Genomic DNA, 26,966 nt, shown 5'->3' on the forward strand with positions numbered 1-26,966 from the left:
ATTTACTGCTGCTCAGCAGGTTTATGGCAGCATGAAATATGATGTGTATGCGTTGTGTGTGACCCAACTTTAAATGCTATTTCAGGAGGCACAAGAAACTAAGTGTAACCCATTATAACACAGCATATGTACTTGCTGTAAAAGTCAGGTTACATTGCCTATATGGCCGCAGTAATGTTAAATATTACTTGTTAGGAAATGTTTCTCTTGTGTTCACATTCAGCATACTCTACTGCATATGAAAGCATAAGCTGCTGCGAATTCTTATACAGTTTATCAGTTAATAAAATGTATACTGCAGCATATAGGATACTCTGATGAGAATACAGTCTTAGCTGATAATGTAAACAGCTGGATACTCAAAGACTCTACACAATAAGACATGCATTTTTTCCTTAAGTGGGAAAATGCTCTTAAATTCTTTTGTAGCACATGTGTGGCACATTAATGTTCCTAACATACTGTATATTACCATTCCCACATGACTAAGCAGTACAATGCCCTTATAATAACACATTTGGTTCTTGGCTCTGTTCTGTAGACACAAAGTGTAACACAACATTGAGGTCACATAGAAATCCCTGGGAAGATAGAAAATTGTCCACCACTATATGTCTTGGTATGATATGGTATTGATTTTGCCAACCCAAGAAAATCCTTAGGGAATAGGCTAAATGGCTTGATGCTATATGCATTACTGCCCAAGTGTTTTGCTTCCAGCTGAGTATTATTTGGATTAGGTTCATATAATGCTGGAGGGAAACATCCTGACTTTCTGGTTTACCATTGAGTGAGAAGCCTGAAATTTAATGAGCTGGCTGTGAAAAGGTCTCAAACCACATAGATAGATCATTTGGATTTTCTGTGCATTGCATCGTATAGAGTGTTATTAGGAAATTTATGTTTGGCCAAACATATACCTTTTCTGGTTCCAAGGCACATTTTAATACCTGGCTCGGATGAAACTCAAAATTGAAATTTATTGCCTGTCCTGGCTCTATTACAACCCAATGAATTTACAAGGAGGATTCTGCACAAGATGCTGTTTAACTGCCAACACATGGGAGAAAAACCTAAGGTGTAAGCTTTCTCTTTAAAAACAGCATCAGTTCGTGAAAAGACTGCGAGTCATGATAGCCATTAGGATATACATAACACATTGTTATACAACTATCAAGTTATTGTATTAATACAGACTTCTTCATTTCACTACCTTAGGGACCAAAACACTACATACAAGACATTTTAGCACTTTCTAAGTAGAAGTGTTACTGAAAAATTTCACCATGAACAGCTAATTTAGGATGAAAAAAAATATATATATTTTTTGCATCAGCTTAGTGAAGATATATGTAATCCTTATGACATTATCAAGATACACTGCCATCAATTAGCAACAAATAATAAAAGCAGGATATCAAGTATGAACCAAGCAAAATACAAGAATTCATACATTGTGCATTCAATTACACCAATAGAGGAGGAAAGAAAGGGAACAGAAGGAAGGAATGTATAGTGAGTTATCAAAATGACTAGCACTGTGTTATAGCAGTCTATCAGAGGTATTCTTTGCCATGCCGCTGAAAACGGGAAGCCGGCAAAAACGCTATTTGAGGGCAGCAGATGGATACATTACGCAGCAGACTGTGCTTCTGAGTCAACTTAAAATAGCACATACGTCTCCAACAGAGTCACTAGGTGACTCCATTTGGACAATTGAAATGAATGGAAACTGCTGCCCCCCATTCCCATATATGTTGGCATCCCGTTTACCACAGCATGCTCAAAGATACCTCTGACCGACTGCTAAAACACAATGTGGACCTAGCCTTAATTGAACATTAGTAGGCAGTGAAAGACAGCTCCATTACTATATTTTTGTAGCTCCATTCCTTTTAATTGATTTTACCCTGTATCAAAATCGCGTGTATTCTCTAACCTCCATGGTGGTCTATACCCACCAGTCACAACTACATCCACCTCTTCAACAACTACATGTCCCAGTGTCACACCTAGTTGCATGATTATCAGCCTGAACACTACATTAGCGAATGTTACCATGTATTTATATACAGATGGGGATTTATTAGCGATAAACTCACACTACTGAAAAACTTCCCCTAAAGTATCTTTATTATGAATAATACATCAAGAGGATAACAGCTAACACGTTTCAGGTCTAGAGACCCTCGGTCATGGCATAAAAATAGTATTACAAAAAGCAGATTTAAAAGTGTGCCCATAAGTCAAGTGTCAGTAACCTCACTTCCATTCAAAGAAAACTAGAAGATATGAAATGGAATCTTCCCTGTAGGAACGCTACATGAAAGCTATGAAACGAATGTCAATGCTCACAAATGTGCTTGCACACTCACTGCAGCTAAGAAAAAACAATGAGGGTATATTCAAAGCTTGTTGCGGTAAAATAAAGGTGGTGTAAAACCTATATGATTTTTTTTTTTTAACCCCTTAAGGACCAGGACATTTTACACCTTAGGACCAGAGTGTTTTTTGAACATCTGACCACTGTCACTTTAAACATTAATAACACTCGAATGCCTTTACTTATCATTCTGATTCCGAGACAGTTTTTTCGTGACATATTCTACTTTGACATAGTGGTAAATTTTTGTGGTAACTTGCATCCTTTCATGGTGAAAAATCCCAAAATTTGATGAAAAAAATTAAAATTTAGCATTTTTCTAACTTTGAAGCTCTCTGCTTGTAAGGAAAATGGATATTCAAAAAATATTTTTTTTGGATCACATATACAATATGTCTACTTTATGTTTGCATCATAAAATTGACGTGTTTTTACTTTTGGAAGACACCAGAGGGCTTCAAAGTTCAACAGCAATTTTCACAAAATTTTCAAACTCACTATTTTTCAGGGACCAGTTCAGGTTTGAAGTGGATTTGAAGGGTCTTCATATTAGAAATACCCCACAAATGACCCCATTATAAAAACTGCACCCCCCAGAGTATTCAAAATGACATTCAGTCAGCGTTTTAACCCTTTAGGTGTTTCACAGGAATAGCAGCAAAGTGAAGGAGAAAATTCACAATCTTCATTTTTTACACTCACATGTTCTTGTAGACCCAATTTTTGAATTTTTACAAGGGGTAAAAGGAGAAAATTCATACTTATAATTGTAGCCCAATTTCTCTCGAGTAAGCACATACCTCATATGTCTATGTAAAGTGTTCGGCAGGGGCAGTAGAGGCCTCAGAAGGGAAGAAGCGACAAGGGGATTTTGGAGAGTACGTTTTTCTGAAATGGTTTTTGGGGGGCATGTTGCATTTAGGAAGCCCCTATGGTGCCAGAACAGCAAAAAAAAAACACATGCCATACCATTTTGGAAACTACACCCCTCAAGGCACGTAACAAGGAATTAAGTGAGCCTTAATACCCCACAGGTGTTTCACGACTTTTGCATATGTAAGAAAAAAATAAAATTTCACTAAAATGTGTATTTCCCCCCCCCAAATGTCACATTTTTGCAAGGGTTAATAGCAGAAAAGACCCCCCAAAATTTGTAACTCCATCTCTTCTGAGTATGGAGGTACCCCATAAGTTGACCTGAAGCGCACTGAGGGCGAACTACAATGCTCAGAAGAGAAGGAGTCATATTTGGCTTTTTGAGAGCAAATTTTGCTCAGGGGGCATGTCACATTTAGGAAGCCCCTATGGTGCCAGGAGAGCAAAAAAAAAAAAAAAAAAAAAAAAACAAAAAAAAAAAAAAAAAAAACACATGGCATCACATTTTGGAAACTAGACCCCTTGGGGAAAGTAACGAGGGGTAAAGTGAACCTTAATACCCTACAGGGGTTTCACGACTTTTGCATATGTAAAAAATAAAATAAAATAAATTACCGAAAATGCTTGGTTTCCCAAAAATTTTACATTTTTACAAAGGGTTAAAGCAGAAATTACCCCCTAAAATTTGAAGCCCAATTTCTCCCGATTCAGAAAACACCCCATATGGGGGTGAAAAGTGCTCTGCTGGCGCACTACAGGTCTCAGAAGAGAAGGAGTCACATTTTGGCTTTTTGGAAGCAAATTTTGCTCTGGGGGGCATGCCGCATTTAGGAAGCCCCTATGGTGCCAGAACAGCAAAAAAAAAAAAAAAAAACACATGGCATACCATTTTGGAAACTAGACCCCTTGGGGAAGGTAACAAGGGGTAAAGTGAACCTTAATACTCCACAGGGGTTTCACCACTTTGACATATGTTAAAAAGAAAATTTTCACTAAAATGTGTGTTTCCCCCCAAATTTCAAATGTTTGCAAGGGTTAATAGCAGAAAAGACCCCCCCCATCTCTTCTGAGTATGGAGGTACCCCATAAGTGGACGTCAAGTGCACTGCAGGGGCGCCACAATGCTCAGAAGAGAAGGAGTCACATTTGCAAACTTTGCTGAAATGGGGGGGGGGGGGGGACATGTCGCATTTAGGAAGTCCCTATGGTGCCAGGACAGCAAAATAACCCCCACATGGTATACCATTTTGGAAACTAGACCCCTTGAGGAACGTAACAAGGGGTACAGTGAGCATTTACCCCCCACTGGTGTCTGTCAGATCTTTGGAACAGTGGGCTGTACAAAATTTTACATTTGCACAGCCCACTGTTCCAAAGATCTGTCAGACACCAGTGGGGGGTAAATTCTCACTGCACCCCTCATTACATTCCGTGAGGGGTGTAGTTTCCGAAATGGGGTCACATGTGGGGTTTTGGTTTTTTTGCGTTTGTCAAAACCGCTGTAACAATCAGCAACTCCTGTGCAAATCACCTCAAATGTACATGGCGCACTCTCCCTTCTGGGCCTTGTTGTGCGCCTCCAGAGCACTTTGCACCCACATATGGGGTATCTCCGTAGTCGGGAGAAATTGCATTACAAATTTTGGGGGGCTTTTTTCCCTTTTACCTCTTGTCAAAATGAAAAGTATAGGGCAACACCAGCATGTTAGTGTAAAAATTTTTATTTTTTCACACTAACATGCTGGTGTAGACCCCAGCTTCACCTTTTCATAAGGGGTGAAAGGAGAAAAAGCCCCCCAAAATTTGTAAGGCAATTTCTCCCGAGTACGGCGATACCCCATATGTGGCCCTAAACTGTTGCCTTGAAATACGAGAGGGCTCCAAAGTGAGAGCGCCATGTGCATTTGAGGCCTGAATTAGGGATTTGCATAGGGGTGGACATAGGGGTATTCTATGCCAGTGATTCCCAAACAGGGTGCCTCCAGCTGTTGCAAAACTCCCAGCATGCTTGGACAGCCAACGGCTGTCTGGCAATACTGGGAGTTGTTGTTTTGCAACAGCTGGAGGCTCCATTTTGGAAACAGAGGCGTACCAGACGTTTTTCCTTTTTATTGGGGAGGGGAGCTGTGTAGGGGTATGTGTATATGTAGTGTTTTTTACTTTTTATTTTATTTTGTGTTAGTGTAGTGTTTTTTACTTTTTATTTTATTTTGTGTTAGTGTAGTGTAGTGTTTTTAGGGTACAGTCACACGAGCGGGGGATTACAGAGAGTTTCCCGCTGCGAGTTTGAGCTGCCGCACAAAATTTGCTGCATTGCAAACCTGCAGCCTGATACTCACTGTAAGCTCCCTGTCCATGTGAATGTACCCTGTACATTCACAGGGGGGGACGGGACCTCCAGCTGTTGCAAAACTACAACTCCCAGCATGCACGGTCTATCAGTGCATGCTGGTAGTTATAGTTTTGCAACAGCTGGAGGCACACGGGTTGGGAAACACTGAGTTAGGAAACAGACAATGTTTCCCAACCAGTGTACCTCCAGTTATTGTAAAACCAGCCGAAGGGCATATTGGGAGTAGTGGTTACGCAACAGCTGGAGGAGAACAGTTTGGGGACCACTGTGTAGTGGTGTCCAAGCTGTAGCCCTCCAGATGTTGCAAAACTACAACTCCCAGTATGCCAAAACTGTCCAGGCATGCTGGGAGTTGTAGTTCTGCAACATCTGAAGGGCCAGATGTTACAGAACTACAACTCCCAGCATGCCTGGACAGTAAGGGCATGCTGAGGATGTGTAGTTTTGTAACATCTGGAAGGGCACAGTGGTCTCCAAACTGTGGACCTCCAGATGTTGCAAAACTGCAACTCCTAGCATGCGCAGATGCCAAGGGCTGTCTGGGCATGCTGGGAGTTGTAGTATACAGGGTCCTATTACAACAATGCATGTCGCTTTACGGTGACGTGCATTGCTGTAAAGGGCCCGACCGCGGCTGAAGAGGAACTCACCTGTCGCCGCCGCCGCCTTTATCGCCGGGATCCGGGTCTTCAGGGACGAGGTAAGTACCGGGGCCGGACCCCAGCACTCCCCCATCGCGTCCTCCGGTCTTCCTCCTGTTCTCTCCGGACTTCCAGGGGCCGGGCAGGCCGGGAGGAAGTAACCTTCCCCCCTGCTATTGGTCGGTTAGCTAACCGAAGAATCGCAGGGGATCGGAGGAGGTGGCAGGCTTGCCACCTCGCTCCTATACTCCAGCTGTCTGTGACAACCGGGATCATGCAAAATTACCGGGCGGTCGGGTCCCAGAGACCTGATCAGCCCGGTATCGCCGCAAATTGCTGGAGCGATTTCGCCTGCCATTTGACATGGCCCCCCTCAGCGTTTGCCCTGGAGCCCTGCTGAAGCATTTCAGCAGGGATCCACTTCCGATCTCTGCCCGGCGCGCGGCAGGGACAGGAGAAACACCAGGACGTTCTGGAACGTCCTTGGTCCTTAAAGCCCAGGGTGCGGGGATGTTCCAGAACTTCCTTGGTCCTTAACTGGTTAAATTGTACTAAATGTTATGTTAAAAGCCTAGACAAATAATACATAGCTGTATATAACTATTAAAACCAGTTGATCCTCTTACACACTCATATAACTTTGCCCTTAACCTCTTAAGGAAGCCAGGCATACCTGTACGCCCTGTTCCCGGTCTATAACGCGGGGTCACGCCGTGACCCAGCGTCAAAACGGGTGGTCCCGGCGGCTAATGAAAGCCGGGATCCTGGGCTAATAGCGTGCAGCACTGAACGTTGTGCCGCGCACTATTAACCCTCAGACGCGTCATTCAAAATTGATCGCCGCGTCTAAAGTAACAAAAATACACTCCCGGCAACTCAGTCGGGCTGATCAGGACCATCGCGGTGAAATCGCGAGGTACCGATCAGGTAGAACACGAGAGGAGGGTCTGTTACCTGCCTCCAGTGCATCTGATTGCTCCAAGCCTGAAATCCAGGCAATCGACCGCCGATAACACTGATCATTGCCATTTTAATGCATAGCAGTGATCTGTGTAGAAGATCAGTGTGTGCAGTGTTATATATAGCCCCTAGAGGAGGCTATAACACTGCAAAAAAAAAAAAGTGAAAAAAGTTAACTAAAGATCATTTAACCCCTTCACTAATAAAAGTAAGAATCACCCTCCTTTTCCCATTTAAAAAAAAAAACTGTGTAAATAAAAGAAAACATATGTGGTATCACCGCATGTGGAAATACCCAAACTATAAAAATATATCGTTAATTAAACCGCACGGTCAATGGTGTACACGGAAAAAAATCCAAAGGCCAAAATAGCGTATTTTTGGTCACTTTTTATATCATGAAAACATTGATAAAAAGGGATCAAGAAGTCCAATCAATACAAAAATAATACCGCTCAAAACTTCAGATCACGGCACAAAAAGTTAGCCCTCATTCTACCCCATACGCGGAAAAATAAAAAAGTTATAGGGGTCAAAATATGACAATTTTAAACGTATTCATTTTTGTGCATGTAGCTATGATTTTTTCCAGAAGTACGACAAAATCAAACCTACATAAGTAGGGTACCATTTTAATCGTATGGACCTACAGAATAAAGAGAAGGTGTCATCTTTACCAAAAAATGTACTGCGTAGAAACGGAAGCCCCAAAATTAACAACATTTTTTTTTCTTCAATTTTGTGGCACAATGAATTTTTTTTCCGTTTCGCCATGACTTTTGGGGTAAAATTACTATTGTTACTGCAAAGTAGAATTGGTGGCGCAAAACATAAGCCATAATATGGAATTTTGGGTGCAAAATTGAAAGGGTTATGATTTGTAAAAGGCAATGAGGAAAAAACTAAAGTGAAAAAACAGGAGTCTTTTTTTTTTTCTTTAGATTAATTGTTCATTATTCTTTTTGCAGCACTCACTCTCAAAGTCCTAAAGCTTTTACTTTGTAAAAAAAAAAAGGGGGGGGGGGGTCTTTGAGAATCCCAAGTAAATTACCGTAATAATTAATGTAAAAGAAAAAAAGTTGAGAAAAATACATTAATCTTTGAATATGCCTGCCAATGTGTTAATAACACTGCATATATACAGTATATCTATTCAGGGGTGTGGAAGTTTAATTAAAAAAGCAAATTGTCTAAGGGACTAAAACGGAGCAAAATCTACTTGTCCCTCATGACGATCCACTTGTCCGGGCCAATTTTCGCTTTTACACTCTCATTTTTTTCCTCCTCACCCTATAACAGCCATAACTACCTACTATAATGATACCTTTTAATTTTTCCATTTAAATTGGTGAAGTGAAATTGAAATAGTAAAAGATAATTTTGAAAATGTGGTGGTTTTCTTTTCTACGCCATTTGCCTTGTGGTTGAGATAACATGTTATATTGATACTTTAGGCCGGCCTGATCACAGCAATACCAGATTTGTATAGTTTCCGTCATGTCTTACTAATCAAAAAAAAATTCTGAACTTTTTCGAATTTTTTTAATTGCCATTTTCTGACCCCATAATCTTTTTTTTGTATCAGTACCATTTTGGTATTGTTCTGACTTTTAATCACTTTTAACTTTTTTTCTGGAATATTATAAAAATTGCAATTCTGTGGTTTGGCATTTTTTTTTTACATTTCCTTCATTTGCCGTATGGGATACATAATGTTATATTTTAATAGTTCGTACAATTACACACGTAGCGATACCAAATATGTTTATTTTTATTATGTTTACATGTTTTTATATAGAAAACTATTCACTAGCCCACCAGAGAGCATTCACATGTCGGCTTTGACAGCGGCAATCTAAAGGGTTAATAGCCAGCTGCATGCTGGCTATTGGCGGCAGCCCCCAGCTACTGAAAACAACTGGGGGCTGCAGAGTATGGAGTGGGCTCGAGTCCCGAGCCCGCTCCATACACCCCTCTGAGCGCCACCGTGCTTTTCTCGGGAGCTTTCAGGTCTGGCCCTGCTTGCCTAAAGCATTGGTAAGGGCCTGAAAAATTTAACTGCCCAGCACCTGAACTGCATGTCCCGGGTGTCGGGCGATAGGAATCCCAAATCCCTGATATATATATCCATTCGGATGCTATAATAGTGAGTAGGAGTATGCAAGCACAGATATGCAGGGTCAATATGTAAGAATCAGGTCTTGCCTGAGATTCATACTCTGTGGTTCTCTAGTGTCAAGAAGAAACATCCAATAGGACTCCTGTAAACTGCACAATATAAGACTATATTGGGATCCATACCTATATATCACCTATATTATCACCTACTTAGCAGTAATACAAAAACTAACAAATCAATCAACTCTGAGGTGCAATAGTTAAGGCAAAGAAAATCTGCATTTTACCCTAGAGGAAGTGTTACAGCGAAATGTGCCTTGGGCTTGTGGGATTAAGCACTGCAGGTTTTCTGGGCACTCAAGTTTTCACCTTCACAGACTTATTAGATAGCTTTTTACTTATCTCAGTTTTTGTATAATACACAAGGGAAGTTCCCCATGTATTCTTATAATGTTATTGTGCGGCGAAAAAAACATGCAATATCTGTGTAAGTGTGTACACACACATACTGTGTGTGTGTGTGTGTGTGTGTGTAGGTTATGTGTATATATATATATATATATATATATATATATATATATATATATTGTAACAGTAAGAAACAAAGGCTTTCCGCACTCACCGCAAAGCTTCTGACTTGATGCTCCTAAACGGAGATGCCGACAGCCCTGGACAGCAAGGGACGCATAGCGCTCAGAGGCTATTACCGGCAATTTTGCGCGAAATTGCCTGTAATATTTCAGTTAACCCTTGAATGTGGATTCATTCCAGTTAACCCTTGAATTCCCTATAGCTGGTGGTGCCATCTTATGCGTCTATTCACACACACACACATATATATATATATATATATATATATATATATATATATATATCTATATATACATCAGTTAAAACTGTTTTTTTTTAGTTAAAACTGGTTTTCCCAAGTGAAAACTAGTTTTGACTGAATGCCTTTGTGAAAACTAGTATTCACTGCTTTTCCCTTGTGAAAACTAGTTTTGCCTGAACGTCTTTCTGAAAACTAGAACTGACTGCTCGAAACAGTATAAACTTAGTTTGGTTAAAGCTAGTTTTCTCTACTTTAAATCAATTGACATTCGGTTTTTGATTAGCAGTAAATTCTAGTTTGTACGAAGGCATTCAGTAAGTATTCTAGTTTGTATGAAGGCGTTCAGAAAATATTCTAGTTTGTAAGAAGGTGTTTAGTAAAAACTGGTGTTTCAACAAAGGTGTTCGGCAAAAACTGGTTTTAACTAGGAAAAAAACAGTCAATTCTAGTTTTCACAAAGGCATTCAGTCAAAACTACTTTTCACTGGGGAAGAGCAGTCAATTCTAGTTTTCACAAAGACGTTCAGTCAAAACTAGTTTTCACTGGGGAAAAGCAGTCATTTCTAGTTTTCACAAAGGCATTCAGTCAAAACTAGTTTTCTCTGGGGACAAGCAGTCAATACCAGTTTTCACAAAGGCATTTAGTCAAAACTTTTCACTAGGGAAAACCAGTTATAAATAAAAACTAGTTTTAACTGTAATATATTTATTTATTGTCATATTTATATATCCTTTCTTGTATGCATATTCAGGCCAACCATTTATGTGAGATATTGCCTTCTGGTATTGGCTTTTTAATTACATATTTCCTCTGCCTTCTATTTATGCATTTATTTAGGAACAGTTTGTGTGATTTGTTGTTGTTGTTAAATGTATTTTTTAAATGGTTTACTGGTGTGCTTTTGTTTTCATAGGTGGGATATTTCATTTGGAAAGGTCTACATCTTTGTAAGGGAGATTTGGCTCTGTTTTTCTCTATTGTATGTAAGTTTTGGGTCAATACAAATCCAAATAAAGTAAGTTTGTATCATTTTCCCATCGCTATGTTCTGACACCTATTACTTGACTTGTTTTTCTGCCTGTGGACCTGTGTAAGGTATTATTTATTCACCTTGATATGTAGTTTGTATGGGTGCCACAATCGTGTACATGTGATTTTTTATTATTTTTTTTGATAAAATTTTGTACTAGGCGTCATGTGCCACATGACCAAAAATCAGCAATTTTGGGCAGAGGAGGAAGCAGGAGTAGTTTATCCTACAACACGCTGGAGAGGGGTCTATATTCTTAGGCCCCTTTCACACTATAAAAATTCATCTGTAATGAACGTCCGTCATAAAAATCTTGAAAATCGTCCGTTAAACGGCAGTTAGAAAATCCCATTATAGTCTACGGGATTTTTCTAATAGCTGTTTACACCTGTTATCGCCCATTATTAATAACAGCCGTCATTTTGTGACAGGCGATAGTAAAGGGAGAAATAGCGCATGCAATATTTCTTCTGTTCATTCGCCCGTCACAAAATAATGGCCGTTATTAATAACAGGCAATAATGGGTTAAAACGGCTATTAGAAAAATCCCATAGACTATAATGGGATTTTCTAACGGCTGTTTAACGGCCGATTTCCAGGGTTTTTATAACGGGTGTTTATAATGGAGGTATTTTTATAGTGTGAAAGCAGCCTTACAGAGTAGGTGGGGCAAAGTTGTGGTGAGATTGTGGCAGAAGGACATTTGATGATGGAAGAGTAGCTGATGCTAAACTGGGAGACTGGGGCTGAAAAACATGCCATGATGATGATGACATGTGGTCGGTGGGGCTAAGATGTGATGAGATTGTGGCTAAAGGACCAATGATGATGACAGAGTAGGTGGGGCAGAGCTGTAAAATTGTAGCTTAAAAGGAGAACTGTAGTGCAATATAATTATCCACTATCCGACTGCTGCAATCTCCTGTACGGGGCTGCGGCAGTCTGCAGGAAGCTCTGTGTCGTCCTCAGCAGGAAGCCGCGGCAGGCACACCCCCTCCATGTATCTCTATGGGATACATGGAGGGGGGTGTTTCGGCTGCAGCGTCATGTGGGGACGGTACGCTCTCTTCCAGCGACTGTCGCGGCCCGTAAAGTAGATCGCAGGGGTTCCACGTGGTCAGACCCCACGCGATCTATAACCTATCCCAAACCGTTCGGATAGGGGATAAGTTATATTGCACTACAGTCCTCCTTTAAGGACCTGCCATGATGACAACATGTGGTAGGTGGGGCTAAGCTGTGATGAGGTTGTAGCTGAAGGACCATTGATGATGCAGAGTAGGTGGGACTGAGCTGTAAAATTGTAACTTCAGGATGATGATGACATGGAGTAGGCGGGAATGAGCTGGAGAAGGCTGTAAAAATCTTAAAAAAAGGAAAATACTGGACATGTCTGAAACCTATGGCTCTGCAGCTGGTGCAGAACAACTCCGAGCATGTTCTGAAACCCAAAGGTTGAACTATAGCAGTACATGCCCCTTATTGTGCTCCTGCCCCTATGTATTTCTGGTGGTTGCCAATGCCTCATAGAAGCTGTACTGCTGCATCAGATACAGAGCCACAGGCTGTAGATCACTGCTCTGTAACTCAACATGCTGGAAGTTGTACTTGTAGTTGAGTCTGTTTTGGTTTACAACTAAGCACTCATACAGCTAAGCACTTCCCATATTTTCAGTTTCAGACTAAAATTTTTATTTTGGTGCACCACTAGTTTTTTCATGAAAAAAATAGCAAAAGGGGTCAATTTGAATTTTTATTGTGGTATGACAGACAGGAAGGAAGTAAACCACTGAAGAATTGTGCCATCAATTAATGCTTGACATTTCATATTTGTCAGATATTTAGCATGCACGTAATTCAAACACTATATATATCAGCCATATCTTATTACAGTGTCAACATAATACAGGTACCTTGGGAAAATAGAATGATCCACTGTCATTGTCTCACAATACCAAAAGTGGTTCAAGGAAGGACGTAAATTAAGTTCTTCAGCAGCAGTATATATGTATGAGGGAATCTACAAAGAACAAAGCGGCTGGAACTGGGTGGGTAGGAGAGGGGTGCGAGAGTTGAAATTGGGGTGAAGATGTAATTCACAGTAAACCATCCACACAGGACTGATCTCCCTGTTAATATATGAAAGAATATTGTGGTCACGGTTAAACTGCAACAGTAAAAGGGTTAAAAATGTATGAATGCAATATGGTTGAGATTAAACAAAAAAAATGTAAGTTAGCATCACATGTGTTTCGGTAGGGTTACATGTAGCGTATATATAGCGAATTTCATGCTGCATAAATTCCACTGCACAGCAGGAAATACGCTGTGTATTCTCCTATGAGCAGACACACAGGTTACTCACGGAAGCCCTGTGTCTGCAGTAAGGTTTAGAGGCGAGCCCTCACATCACAATAATGTGGGTGTGCTGGGACCGCCTCCAAAGCTCACTGCGCACACAGGGATGCTGCCAGGTAGCCTTGTGTGTGTCTGCTCATAGGAGAATATGCATCGTATTTCCCACTGCGCCGTGGATTTTGCACAGAGTAAAATATATATGTTACATGTGACCCTACCCATAACTCCTTAAGGACGCAGGGTTTTTCCGTTTTTGCATTTTCATTTTTTCCTCATCACCTTCTAAAAATCATAACACTTTCAATTTTGCACCTAAAATTCCATCAATTACATCAATGACATTAGTCATTTTACCAAAATATCCACGGCGAAGCGGAAAGAAAATTCATTGTGCGACAAAATTTAAATTTTGGGGGCTTCCGTTTCTACGCAGTGCATTTTTCCGGAAAAATGACATCTTATCTTTATTCTGTAGGTCCATACGGTTAAAATGATACCCTATTTATATAGGTTTGATTTTGTCATACTTAAAAAAAAAAAATCCTAACTACATGCAGGAAAATGTATACGCTTAAAATTGTCATCTTCTGACCCCTATAACTTTTTTATTTTCCGCATACGGGCCGGTATGAGGGCTCATTTACTGCGCCGTGATCTGAAGTTTTTATCGGTACCATTTTTATATTGATCGGACTTTTTGATGGCTTTTTATTCTTTTTTTTATGAAATAGAAAGTGACCAAAAATACGCTATTTTGGACTTTGGAATTTTTTTGCGCCATTGACCGTGTGGTTTAATTAACCCCTTAAGGACCAGGCCATTTTACACCTTAAGGACCAGAGCGTTTTTTGCAATTCTGACCACTGTCACTTTAAACATTAATAACTCTGGGATGCTTTTAGTTATCATTCTGATTCTGAGACAGTTTTTTCGTGACATATTCTACTTTAACTTAGTGGTAAAATTTTATGGTAACTTGCATCCTTTCTTGGTGAAAAATCCCAAAATTTGATGAAAAAAATGAAAATTTTGCATTTTTCTAACTTTGAAGCTCTCTGCTTGTAAGGAAAATGGATATTCAAAATAAAACATTTTTGGGTTCACATATACAATATGTCTACTTTATGTTTGCATCATAAAATTTATGAGTTTTTACTTTTGGAAGACACCAGAGGGCTTCAAAGTTCAGCAGCAATTTGGAAATTTTTAACAAAATTTTCAAACTCGCTATTTTTCATGGACCAGTTAAGGTTTGAAGTGGATTTGAAGGGTCTTCATATTTGAAGTGTATTAACCCTTTAGGTGTTTCACAGGAATAGCAGAAAAGTGAAGGAGAAAATTCACAATCTTCATTTTTTACACTCGCATGTTCTTGTAGACCCAATTTTTGAATTTTTGCAAGGGGTAAAAAGGAGAAAATTTTTACTTGTATTTGAAACCCAATTTCTCTCGAGTAAGCACATACCTCATATGTCTATGTTAATTGTTCAGTGGGCGCAGTAGAGGGCTCAGAAGGGAAGGAGCGTCAAATGGTTTTTGGGGGACATGTCACCTTTAGGAAGCCCCTATGGTGCCAGGACAGCAAAAAAAAAAAAAACACATGGCATACCATTTTGGAAACTAGACCCCTCAGGGAACGTAACAAGGGGTAAAGTGAACCTTAATATCCCACAGGTGATTCACGACTTTTGCATATGTAAAAAAAAAAAAAAAAAAATGTTTTACCTAAAATGCTTGGTTTCCCAAAAATTTTACATTTTTAAAAAGGATAATAGCAGAAAATACCCCCAAAAATTTGAAGCCCAATTTCTCCCGATTCAGAAAACACCCCATATGGGGGTGAAAAGTGCTCTGCTGGTGCACTACAGGTCTCAGAAGAGAAGGAGTCACATTTGGCTTTTTGAAAGCAAATTTTGCTCTGGGGGCATGCCGCATTTAGGAAGCCCCTATGGTGCCAGAACCGCAAAAAAAAAACACATGGCATACCATTTTGGAAACCAGACCCCTCGGGGAACGTAAAAAGGGGTAAAGTGAACCTTAATACCCTACAGGTGTTTCACGACTTTTGCATATGTTAAAAAAAAAAAAATTTTTACCTAAAATGCTTGGTTTCCCAAAATTTTTACATTTTTTAAAAGGGTAATAGCAGAAAATACCCCCCAAAATTTGAAGCTAAATTTCTCCCGATTCAGAAAACACCCCATATGGGGGTGAGAAGTGCTCTGCTGGCGCACTACAGGTCTCAGAAGAGGAGGAGTCACATTTGGCTTTTTGAAAGCAAATTTTGCTCTGGGGGCATGCCGCATTTAGGAAGCCCCTATGGTGCCAAGACAGCAAAAAAAAAAAAACACATGGCATACCATTTTGGAAACTAGACCCCTCGGGGAACGTAACAAGTGGTAATGTGAACCTTAATACCCCACAGGTGATTCACAACTTTTGCATATGTAAAAAAAAAATAATAATTTTTTACCTAAAATGTTAGTTTCCCAAAAATTTTAGATTTTTAAAAAGGGTAATAGCAGAAAATACCCCCCATAATTTGTAACACAGTTTCTCCTGAGTACGGCGATACGTGGCCCTAAACTGTTGCCTTGAAATACGACAGGGCTCCAAAGTGAGAGCGCCATGCGCATTTGAGGCCTGAATTAGGGACTTGCATAGGGGTGGACATAGGGGTATTCTACGCCAGTGATTCCCAAATAGGGTGCCTCCAGCTATTGTAAAAGTCCCAGCATGCCTGGACAGTCAGTGGCTGTCTGGTAATACTGGGAGTAGTTGTTTTGCAACAGCTGGAGGCTCCGTTTTGGAAACAGTGGCGTACCAGACATTTTTCATTTTTATTGGGGAGGGGAGGGGGGCTGTGTAGGGGAATGTGCATATGTAGTGTCTTTTACTTTATTTTATTTCGTGTTAGTGTAGTGTAGTGTTTTTAGGGTACAGTCGCACGGGCGGGGGGTTCACAGTAGTTTCTCGCTGGCAGTTTGAGCAGCGGCAGAAAATTAGCCGCAGCTCAAACTTGCAGCCGGATACTTACTGTAATCCTCCGCCCATGTGAGTGTACCCTGTACGTTCACATTGGGGGGGGGGGGGAAACATCCAGCTGTTGCAAAACTACAACTCCCTGCATGTAGGGTCTATAAGTGCATGCTGGGAGTTGTAGTTTTGCAACAGCTGGAGGCTCCGTTTTGGAAACGGTGGCGTACCAGACGTTTTTCATTTTTATTGGGGAGGGGGGCTGTGTAGGGGTATGTGTATATGTAGTGTTTTTTTACTTTTTATTTTATTTTGTGTTAGTGTAGTGTTTTTAGGGTACAGTCGCACGGGTGGGGGGTTCACAGTAGTTTCTCGCTGGCAGCTTGAGCTGCAGCAGAAAATTTGCTGCAGCTCAAACTTACAGCCGGATACTTGCTGTAATCCTCCGCCCATGTGAGTGTACCCTGTACATTCACATTGGGGGGGGGGGGACATCCAGCTGTTGCAAAACTACAACTCCCAGCATGTACGGTCTATCAGTGCATGCTGGGAGTTGTAGTTTTGCAACAGCTGGAGGCACACTGGTTGTGAAACACCGAGTTTGGCAACAAACTCAGTGTTTTGCAACCAGTGTGCCTTCAGCTGTTGCAAAAGCTACAACCCCCAGCATGTACGGACAGCGGAAGGGCATGCTGGGTGTTGTAGTTATGCAACAGCGGGAGGCATACTACTTTGGCTGGGGATTGTAGTTATGCAACAGCTGGAGACACACTGGTTTGCTACTTAACTCAGTGTGCCTTCAGCTGTTGCAAAACTACAACTCTCAGCAGTCACCGACAGCCAACGGGCATGCTGGGAGTTGTAGTTATGCAACCAGCAGATGCACCACTACAACTCCCAGCATGCACTTTAGCTGTTTGTGCAAGCTGGGAGTTGTAGTTACACAACAGCTGAAGGTACACTTTTCCATAGAAAGAACGTGCCTCCAGCTGTTGCAAAACCATAAGTCCCAGCATGCCCATAAGTGCATGCTGGGAGTTGTGGTGGTCTGCCTCCTCCTGTTGCATAACTACAGCTCCCAGCATGCCCTTTTTGCATGCTGGGAGCTGTTGCTAAGCAACAGCAGGAGGGCTACAGTTTGAGATCACTATATGGTAGTCTCTGAACTGTAGCCCTCCAGATCTTGCAAAACTACAACTGTTTGCTGTTTGGGCATGCTGGGATTTGTAGTTTTGCAACATCTGGAGGGCCACAGTTTGCAGTGGTCTCTATACTGTAGCTCTCCAGATGTTGCAAAACTGCAAATCCCAGCATGCTGGGAGTTGTAGTTGCGATCCCTCCAGCTGTTGCATAACTACATCTCCCAGCATGCCCTTCGGCGATCAGTACATGCTGAGAGTTGTAGTTTTGCAACAGCTAGAGGCACACTGGTTGGAAAATATTGAGTTAGATAACAGAACCTAACTGAAGGTTTTCCAACCAGTGTGCCTCCAGCTGTTGCAAAAGTACAACTCCCAGCATGCACACGGGCAGGTTTACAGTAAGTTTTCTGCTTCAAGTATGAGCTGCGGCAAATTTTTTGCAGCAGCGTAAACTCCTAGCAGGGAACTCACTGTAAACCTCCGCCAGTGCAAATGTACCCTAAAAACACTACACTACACTAACACAAAATAAAGGGTAAAACACAACATATACACCCCTTACACTGTCCCCCCCCATATAAAAATTAAAAACGTCTCATACAGCAGTGTTTCCAAAACGGAGCCTCCAGCTGTTGCAAAACAACAACTCCCAGCATTTCTGGACAGCCACTGACTGTCCAGGCATGCTGAAAGTTTAGCAACAGCTGGAGGCGCCCTGTTTGGGAATAACTGGCGTAGAATACCCCTATGTCCACCCCTATGCAATCCCTAATTTAGTTCTCAAATGTGCATGGCGCTCTCTCACTGCAGAGCCCTGTCGTATTTCAAGGAAACAGTTTAGGGCCACATATGGGGTATTTCCATACTCTGGAGAAATTACACTATAAATTTTGAGGGGGCTTTTTCTCCTTTTACCCCTTATGAAAAGAAAAAGTTGGGGATCTTTACCAGCCTGTTAGTGTAAAAAAAAAATGTTTTACACTAACATGCTGGTGTTGCCCCATACTTTTTATTTTCACAAGAGGTAAAAGGAAAAAAAGACCCCCAAAATTTGTAACGCAATTTCTTGTGAGTACGAAAATACCCCAAAATGATCTGTGGACGCATAACAAGGCTCAAGAGTGAGAGTGCACTATGTACATTTGGAAAGTACACCCCTCACGGAATGTAACAAGGTATAGTGAGCCTTAACACCCCACAGGTGTTTGACAAATTTCCGTTAAAGTTGGATGGGAAAATTAAAAAAACATTTTTTTTCACTAAAATGCTGGTGTTACCCTAAATTTTTCATTTTCACAAGGGAGAATAGGAAAAAAGACCCCCAAAATTTGTAGCCCCATTTTTTCTGAGTAAGAACATACCCCAAATGTGGATGTAAAGTGCTCTGCTGGAACACTACAATGTTCAGAAGAGAAGGAGCGCCATTGGGATTTTGAAGAGAAAATGTGTCTGCAATTGAAGGCAGCGTGTGTTTACAAAGCCCCATAGTGCCAGAACAATGGACCCCCCAACATGTGACCATTTTGGAAACTACACCCCTCAAGTAATGTAATAAGGGGTACAGTGAGCATTTACGCCCCACAGGTGTCTGACAGATTTTTGGAACAGTGGTCTGTGAAAATGAATAATTTTATTTTTCATTTGCTCAGCCCACTGTTCCAAAGATCTGTCAAATGCCAGTGGGGTGTAAATTCTCACTGCACCCCTTATTAAATTCTGTGAGGGGTGTAGTTTCCAAAATGGGATCACATGTGGGGAGTTCCACAGTTCTGGCACCACGGGGGGCTTTGTAAACGCACATGGCCCCTGACTTCCATTCCAAATAAATTCACTCTTCAAAAGTTCAATGGCGCTCCTCCTCTTCTGAGCATCATAGTTCGACCGCAGAGCACTTGACGTCCACATATGGGGTATTTCCATACTCAGAAGAAATGGGGTTACAAATTTTGGGGGTAATTTTCTCCTATTACCCCTTGTATAAATGTAAAATTTGGGGAAAAAACAGTATTTTAGTGAAAAAAAAATTTTTTTTTCATTTACACATCCAACTTTAACAAAAGTCGTGAAATACCTGTGAGGTGTTAAGGCTCACTGTACCCCTTGTTATGTTCCTTGAGGGGGTGTAGTTTCCAAAATAGTATGCCATGTGGGTATTTTTGCTGTTCTGGCACCATAGGGGCTTCCTAAATGCGACATGCCCCCCCCCCCCCCCCCCCCGCCCCAATAAAAAACATTTCAGCAAAATTTGCTTTCCAAAAGCCAAATGTGACTCCTTCTCTTCTGAGCATTGTAGTTTGCCCGCAGAGCATTTTATGTCCTAACATGGGGTATTTCCATACTTAGAAGGGATGGGGTTACAAATTTTGGGGGGCATTTTCTCCCATTACCCTTTATAAAAATGCTAAATTTGGGGGAAAAACTGCACTTTAGTGAAAATTTTTTTTCTTTCATTTACACATCCGACTTTAACGAAAAGTCGTCAAACACCTGTGGGGTATTAAGGATCACTGGACCCCTTGTTACGTGCCTTGAGGGGTGTAGTTTTCAAAATGGTATGCCATGTGGGGAGCCTTCTGCTGCTCTGGCACCATAGGGTGCTTCCTAAATGTGACATGCCCCCCAAAAACCATTTCAGAAAAACTCACTTTCCAAAATCCCACTGTCGCTCCTTCCCTTCTGAGCCCTCTACTGCGCCTGCCGAACACTTGACATACAATGGGGTCATTTGTGGGGTATTTCTAATAAGAAAGCCTTTCAAATCCACTTCAAACCTGAACTGGTCCATGAAAAATTCAGATTTTGAAAATTTTGTGAAAAATTGGAAAATTGCTGCTGAACTTTGAAGCCCTCTGATGTCTTCCAAAAGTAAAAACATGACAACTTTGTGATGCAAACATAAAGTAGACATATTGTATTTGTGAATCAATATATAATCTATTTGGAATGTCTATTTTCCTTACAAGCAGAGAGATTCAAATTTAGAAAAATGCAAAAGTTTCAATCTTTTCATCAAATTTGGGAATTTTTCACCAAGAAATGATGCAAGTATCGACAAAATTTTACCACTAACATAAAGTAGAATATGTCACGAAAAAACAATCTCTGAATCAGAATGAAAGGTAAAATCATCCCAGAGTTATTAATACTTAAAGTGAAAGTGGTCAGATGTGCAAAAAACGCTCTGGTCCTACAGTGAAAAATGGCTTGGTCCTTAAGGGGTTAAAGGTGTATTCCATGAAAAACTTTTTTTTTTCATATCAACTGGCTCCAAAAAGTTAAACAGATTTATAAGTTACTTCTATAAAAAAAATCTTAATCCTTCCAGTACTCAACTTCTATCAGCTGCTGAAGTTGAGTTGTTCTTTTCTGTCTAACCGCAGTGTTCTCTGCTGCTTGTCTCAGGAGCTGTTCAGAGTAGCAGCAAATCCCCATTGCAAACCTCTCCTGCTCTGGACAGTTCCTGAGACAGACAGAGGTGTCAGACAGAACAAAACAAATCAACTTCAGCAGCTGATAAGTACTGGTAGGATTAAGATTTTTTTAATAGCAGTAAATTACTAATCTGTTTAACTTTTTGGAGCCAGTTGATATGAAAAAAAAAATTTTTTCATGCAGCTTCAAAAGTTTTTTTTAAAAACCTCTACGCTAAGCCCAACATGCAATGGACAGCAGATTTAAGAGAAGTGAGACACATTGTGGCCAAGACTTCATAGTTGTTTTCTTTTTTGTTTGTTTTTTTGGGGGTGGGGGTAGCCTAAGCTATTTGATGATAACGCACTCTCATTTTTATGGGGTTGGCCACAGGTCCTCTTTAATGTATAAATGTACAATATCCAAGAAACCTTTTACAAATGCAATCCTTATTACTAACAGATCGGTATTGTGGAATTATTATTAAGGCTCCATCTTTTTGTAACCTTTTACTGGACACTTTAGCTCGATTGTTGAGCTAGAAAATCAATAGTGTCTAACTGCTAATATATAAGTTTGATGTGAACTGTAGTCAGATCACGTAAAGTGATAAAATAGGTCAATATAGGGGAGAAACTTATCAAGATAGAACCAGTACCTTCGTAAAAGAAATACAACTATAGTCACTTTCTAAGAGAAAGGTACTAAATCATTTAAACATGAAGTCGAAACTTTATTATTAATCCAGTATGAAATTGTAACAGAATAAGATGTAATATGACCAAATTACCAGTTCCAAAGGACCATACAAGTGTATGATCAAACATTCCCCACAGATGAAGAAGCAGAACCTAGAGAAGTATGGATATCTTTGATAAGAAAACCTGATGGTATTAGCCCTCTAATAACAGAGCTCTATTTTATCCTAGTCTAGAAATAGCCTTGTCTGTATTTCAGATAGATATCACAGGTTGGGAATTTTTACTTCTATAGCGTATAATCCAGGTAATGTAAGATAGCTCAGTGTCATTTCCATTTGAGTACACCGGTAGACTACAGATACCTGCAAAGGGATAATTTACGACCCTAATTTATTCACTGTAAGTCTCAGTGTGATATGAGATCTGTTTCTTCTACTTACAATAACAAAACCGCAATGCATGGTCCCTCCAACTTCCCTTTAATATTACACTGCACCCCTTCTCTGGCTTCCTGAAGGGGAGGGGTTGACTTCTAAAATGTATTATCTACTTTCATCCATAGCAGCAATCTGGTTAGCATTTTATGGGCAAAAGAATGATTAGCGCTAAAAGAGTCTGTTAATGTGTTTAAGAAGGGAAATCTGATCCCACCAATACTTACCTTTAACAATGCCTCTCCACATCCTTGTAAAAGAAAGCTTTGAACTCCAGTCTTATGGGAAAGAATGCATGAAACACCTAAATTATGCTTTATTGGGCCATTTGCACTATCAAAGCTGATCGTTACTTGCGCTGTTGTTTTACAACTTCTCCTTTCTCTGCTGCATTTAATACACAGAGCAGTATGATCGCTCATTGTGCGGAATTTAATCATGCAGCACTAGCGTCGCCTACGTTATTACAATTTTTATTGATTCTCTGTGCAGTACTGTAACAAGCCTGTCCCACGTAACATAGGCAGATGAAAAGATTCACTTCTTTAAAGTGGAAGGAACACAAAATTAAAGCTACATGTAACCGGAAAAAAATATAAATGAAACTCCTTTCATCTGGAGGCCATCGCAGTTTAGGACTCTACAAAACGAAATATAAAAAAGAAAGAAAATACGATAAATTGGTTGATATGGTAAGAAAAGTGTGAATATGTAGCCTTAGTTTACGTGTGAATATGTAGCCTTAGGTTACGTGTGAATACGCATCCTTAAGTTACGTGTGAATACGCATCCTTATCACTTTAAAGATGCAGCAATAGTTTATTTTTGCACTTGTTTTTTCTTCCTCGCCTTCTAATAGCAATAACACTTTCAATTTTCCACCTACAGATAAGGGCTTGTTTTTTACCACCATATCTACGGTAAAATAAACAAAAAAATATGCATAGGGTGAAATTGAAAAAATAAAATAACAAAAATTACATTTTTCCACTTTTGGGGACTTTCGTTTCTACACAGTGCACCTTTTGGTAAAAGTGAAATGTTATCTTTTTTCTGTTGGCCCATACAATTACAATGATACCCAGTTTAAAAAAAAAAGTTTTTGTTTCATTTAACTACTTTTAAAACAATCTAACTTTTTTGTATGATATTAGTATGCTAAAAATTGTCCTTTTCTGGCTCCTATATCACTTATTTTTCTGTATACAGGGATTTATAATGGATATTTTTTTTGTGCCCTGATCTGTAGTTTTTATCAGTACCATTTTAATGTTGATGGGACTTCTTAATCCCTTAAAAAAAAAAAATTCTGGTTTATAAAGTGACAAAAAATACACAATTCTGGACTTTGGTATTTTTTTTTACGTTTACACCATTGATCAAATGGTTTAATCAACATTATATTTTAACAGCGCAGAGAAACAGCAATACCAAATATGTTTACCCCATAATGACCAAGGACGTGTATACACATCCTTGTGCCGTTAACGGTGTATGGCGCGGGCTCCCGATTCGAGCCCGCGCCATACCGGCCCTCAGCTGATTCTTGTAGCTGAGGGCAGGCATTAATAGCTGACACGCGGCGATCGCTGCTGAGGTAGCCGGAGGGCTTACCTCTCCTCTGGCGCTGGTCTCGGCTCTGAGATTGATAAAGCCTGGCAGGACCAGGCTTTATCAATCGAGTGCAGAGCACACAGATCAATGTAATTCTATGGAATTACATTGATCTGTATAAGGAATCTAATGATTCCTCCTAAAAGTCCCCTAAGGGGACTAATAAAGTGTAAAGAAAACTAAAAAAAAGTTTAAGTAAAAAAAAACACATTAACCCCTTCCTTATTAAAAGTTTAAAACACCCCCCTTTTTCTTAAATTCCATATAAAAAAAATATTAAAACATAATAAAAATAAACATATGTGGTATCACCGCGTGCGTAACTGTCCGAACTACAAAAATATAAATGTTATTAAACCGCACGATCAATGGCGTATATGTAAAAAAATACCAAAGCGCTAAATTGCGTATTTTTGGTCACTTTGTATACTTTTTTATATATAAAAAAATTATAAAAACCAATCATTAAGTCCCATCAAAACAAAAAATGGTACCGATGAAAACTTCAGATCATGGCGCAAAAAATGAACCCTCATACCTGCCCATATATTGAAAAATAAAAAAAGTTATAGGGGTCAGAAGAGAAAATTTTAAACCTAATTTTTGTGCATAAAGTTATAATTTTTTAACAGAAGTAAAACAAAATCAAGCCTATATACAAGGGGTACTCAAATTATTTTTAGTGAGGGTCCACTCATCCAGGTCTGTCACTGGTAAAGGTCAGAGCTAAGCCCTAAAGCCTGGTTCACACCTATTGGTCGCAGTGCCATGAAGGATATACCGTAGGTAAAATGACTGAACTCTGGAGGATGTAAATGTACTGTTTTCTGTATTTTCTGAATACTGCCGCATACTGTACCTCTAAAAATAATACAGCTGCCTACTGTATCCCTGAAAATTATACTGCCACATACTGTACCCCTATAAATAATACAGCTGCCCACTGTACCCCTGAAAATAATACTGCCGCATACTATACCCCTAAAAATAATACCACTGCCTACTGTACCCCTGAAAATACTGCTGCTGCATACTGTTCCGCTGAAAATAATACTGTCACAGACTCTCTAAAAATACTGCCGCATACCTAAAAATAATACCGCTGCCTACTGTACCCCTGAAAATAACTGCTGCAAAATGTACCCCTGAAAATAATACTGTCACAGACTGTATCTCTGAAAATACTGCTGCATACTGTACCCCTAAAAATAACACTGCTGCCTACTGTACCCCTGAAAACGATACTGCTGCATACTGTACCCCTGACAATAATACTGCCACAGACTGTATCTCTGAAAATAATACTACCGCATACTGAACCAATGAAAATAATACTGCCACAGACAATAAAATACTGCCCCTGAATGTAATACTGCCGCACTGTACCCCTAAATAAAATACTGCCACATGCTGTACCCCTGAATATAAAACTGCCAAACACTGTACCCCTAAATATATTACCGACACACACCGTACCACTAAATATATTACTGCCACACACTGTACCTTCTGAATATAATACTGCCATATACTATTTCCCTGTATATATTACTGCCTGCACGCTGTGCCCCTGGATATATTACTGCCTCACATTGTGCCCTGGTATGTTACTGCCACACACTATTCCCCTGGTATAGTGCTGCCACATGCTGTGCTCTAGGTATATTACTGTCAAATGCTGTATCCCTGGTATATTTCTACCACACGGTATGCCCCTGGTTTAGTACTGCCACACGCTTTATCCCTGTTATATTACTGGAACATGCTATGTCCCTGGTATATTACTGCCACACACTATGGGGGAGATTTATCAAAACCAGTGGACAGGCAAAGTTGCCCAGCTGCCCATAGCAACCATTCAGAATGCTTCTTTCATTCTTAACAAGGCCTGTGAAAATGAAAGAAGCAATCTGATTGATTGCTATGGGCAACTGGTCAACTTTGCCTGTCCACTGGTTTTGATAAATCTCGCCCTATGTCCCCAAATATTATTTTGACAAAACTGTGCCCTGTACCGACTTATTGTACCATAAAACACTGAATTATGCCACTGTGCCCTCTCAATAAATGATGTCGCTGTGCCCTCACAATGAATGATGCAGCTGTGCCCCCACAATGAATGATGCCGCTGTGCCCTCACAATAAATGATATCGCTGTGCCCCCACAATAAATGATGCCGCTGTGCCCCCACAATAAATGATGTCGCTGTGCCCACAGAATTATACTGCTGTGCCCTCTCAATAAATGATGCCGCTGTGCCCCCAAAATAAATGATGCCGCTGTGCCCCCATAATGAATGATGCCGCTGTGCCCTCACAATAAATGATATCGCTGTGCCCCCACAATGAATGATGCCGCTGTGCCCTCACAATAAATTATGTCGCTGTGCCCCCAGAATAAATTATACTGCTGTGCCCCCAAAATAAATGATGCCGCTGTGCCCCCACAATAAATGATGTCGCTGTGCCCCCACAATGAATGATGCCGCTGTGCCCCCACAATAAATGATGTCGCTGTGCCCCCACAATGAATGATGCCGCTGCGCCCCCACAATAAATGATATTGCTGTGCCCCCCACAATGAATGATGCCGCTGTGCCCCCACAATAAATGATGTCGCTGTGCCCCCACAATAAATGATGCCGCTGTGCCCCCACAATAAATGATGCCGCTGTGCCCCCACAATAAATGATGCCGCTGTGCCCCCACAATAAATGATGCCGCTGTGCCCCTTCTCACCCCCCCTCCCCTTTCCTTTCTAACAGGAGATCAGCATCGCTCAGTAGCTTCAGTGGCAGGGGATGTAGTGCGGGTAGGCAGCGCTCACAGCAGACTATGACAGGACACCATTGGCTGGCATTCCCTTTTTCCCCCTCACTCAGCGCATGATGGAATATGCCGCCGGGGCTAAGAACAGACGTGCATGCCTGCGCGGGCCACGTCTGTTCCCAGCAGCCTCCCAGCCCCATCTCCTGGTATTCAGACCGCACGGCACGTTACACTGCACCTTCCCAGAAGCCACCTCTGTATAAAGCAGCAGTGGCAATAACGGTGACTTGGCCAGGGCAAATGATGCAGGAAGCGCTAGTCCCGCAGCCTGCATCACAAAAGAAGTGCCGGTCGGGCGGCACAGCA

At 40.7% G+C, this 26,966-nt stretch overlaps 1 protein-coding gene across 12 annotated transcripts in view; it reads right to left on the reverse strand.

Moving 5' to 3' along the window:
• METTL25 (methyltransferase like 25) overlaps positions 1-26,966 on the reverse strand; it is a 260,766-nt gene that overhangs the window by 121,683 nt on the left and 112,117 nt on the right. The window contains exon 1 of one of the 12 annotated variants that reach the window (XM_056574430.1): positions 13,109-13,243. The exons of 10 other annotated variants lie outside the window; for them this stretch is intronic. Coding sequence is in view for 1 of the 2 variants with exons in the window: in XM_056574429.1 (XP_056430404.1) it covers positions 921-942 (22 nt within the window). In the remaining variant the exon portion in view is untranslated. Of the gene's footprint in view, positions 1-920; positions 984-13,108; positions 13,244-26,966 lie in introns of those variants that run through there. One more of the 12 variants, XM_056574429.1, reaches the window with a different exon arrangement.

The sequence above is a fragment of the Hyla sarda genome, chromosome 4 (genome assembly GCF_029499605.1).
Source record: "Hyla sarda isolate aHylSar1 chromosome 4, aHylSar1.hap1, whole genome shotgun sequence".
Lineage (NCBI taxonomy): Eukaryota > Metazoa > Chordata > Amphibia > Anura > Hylidae > Hyla > Hyla sarda.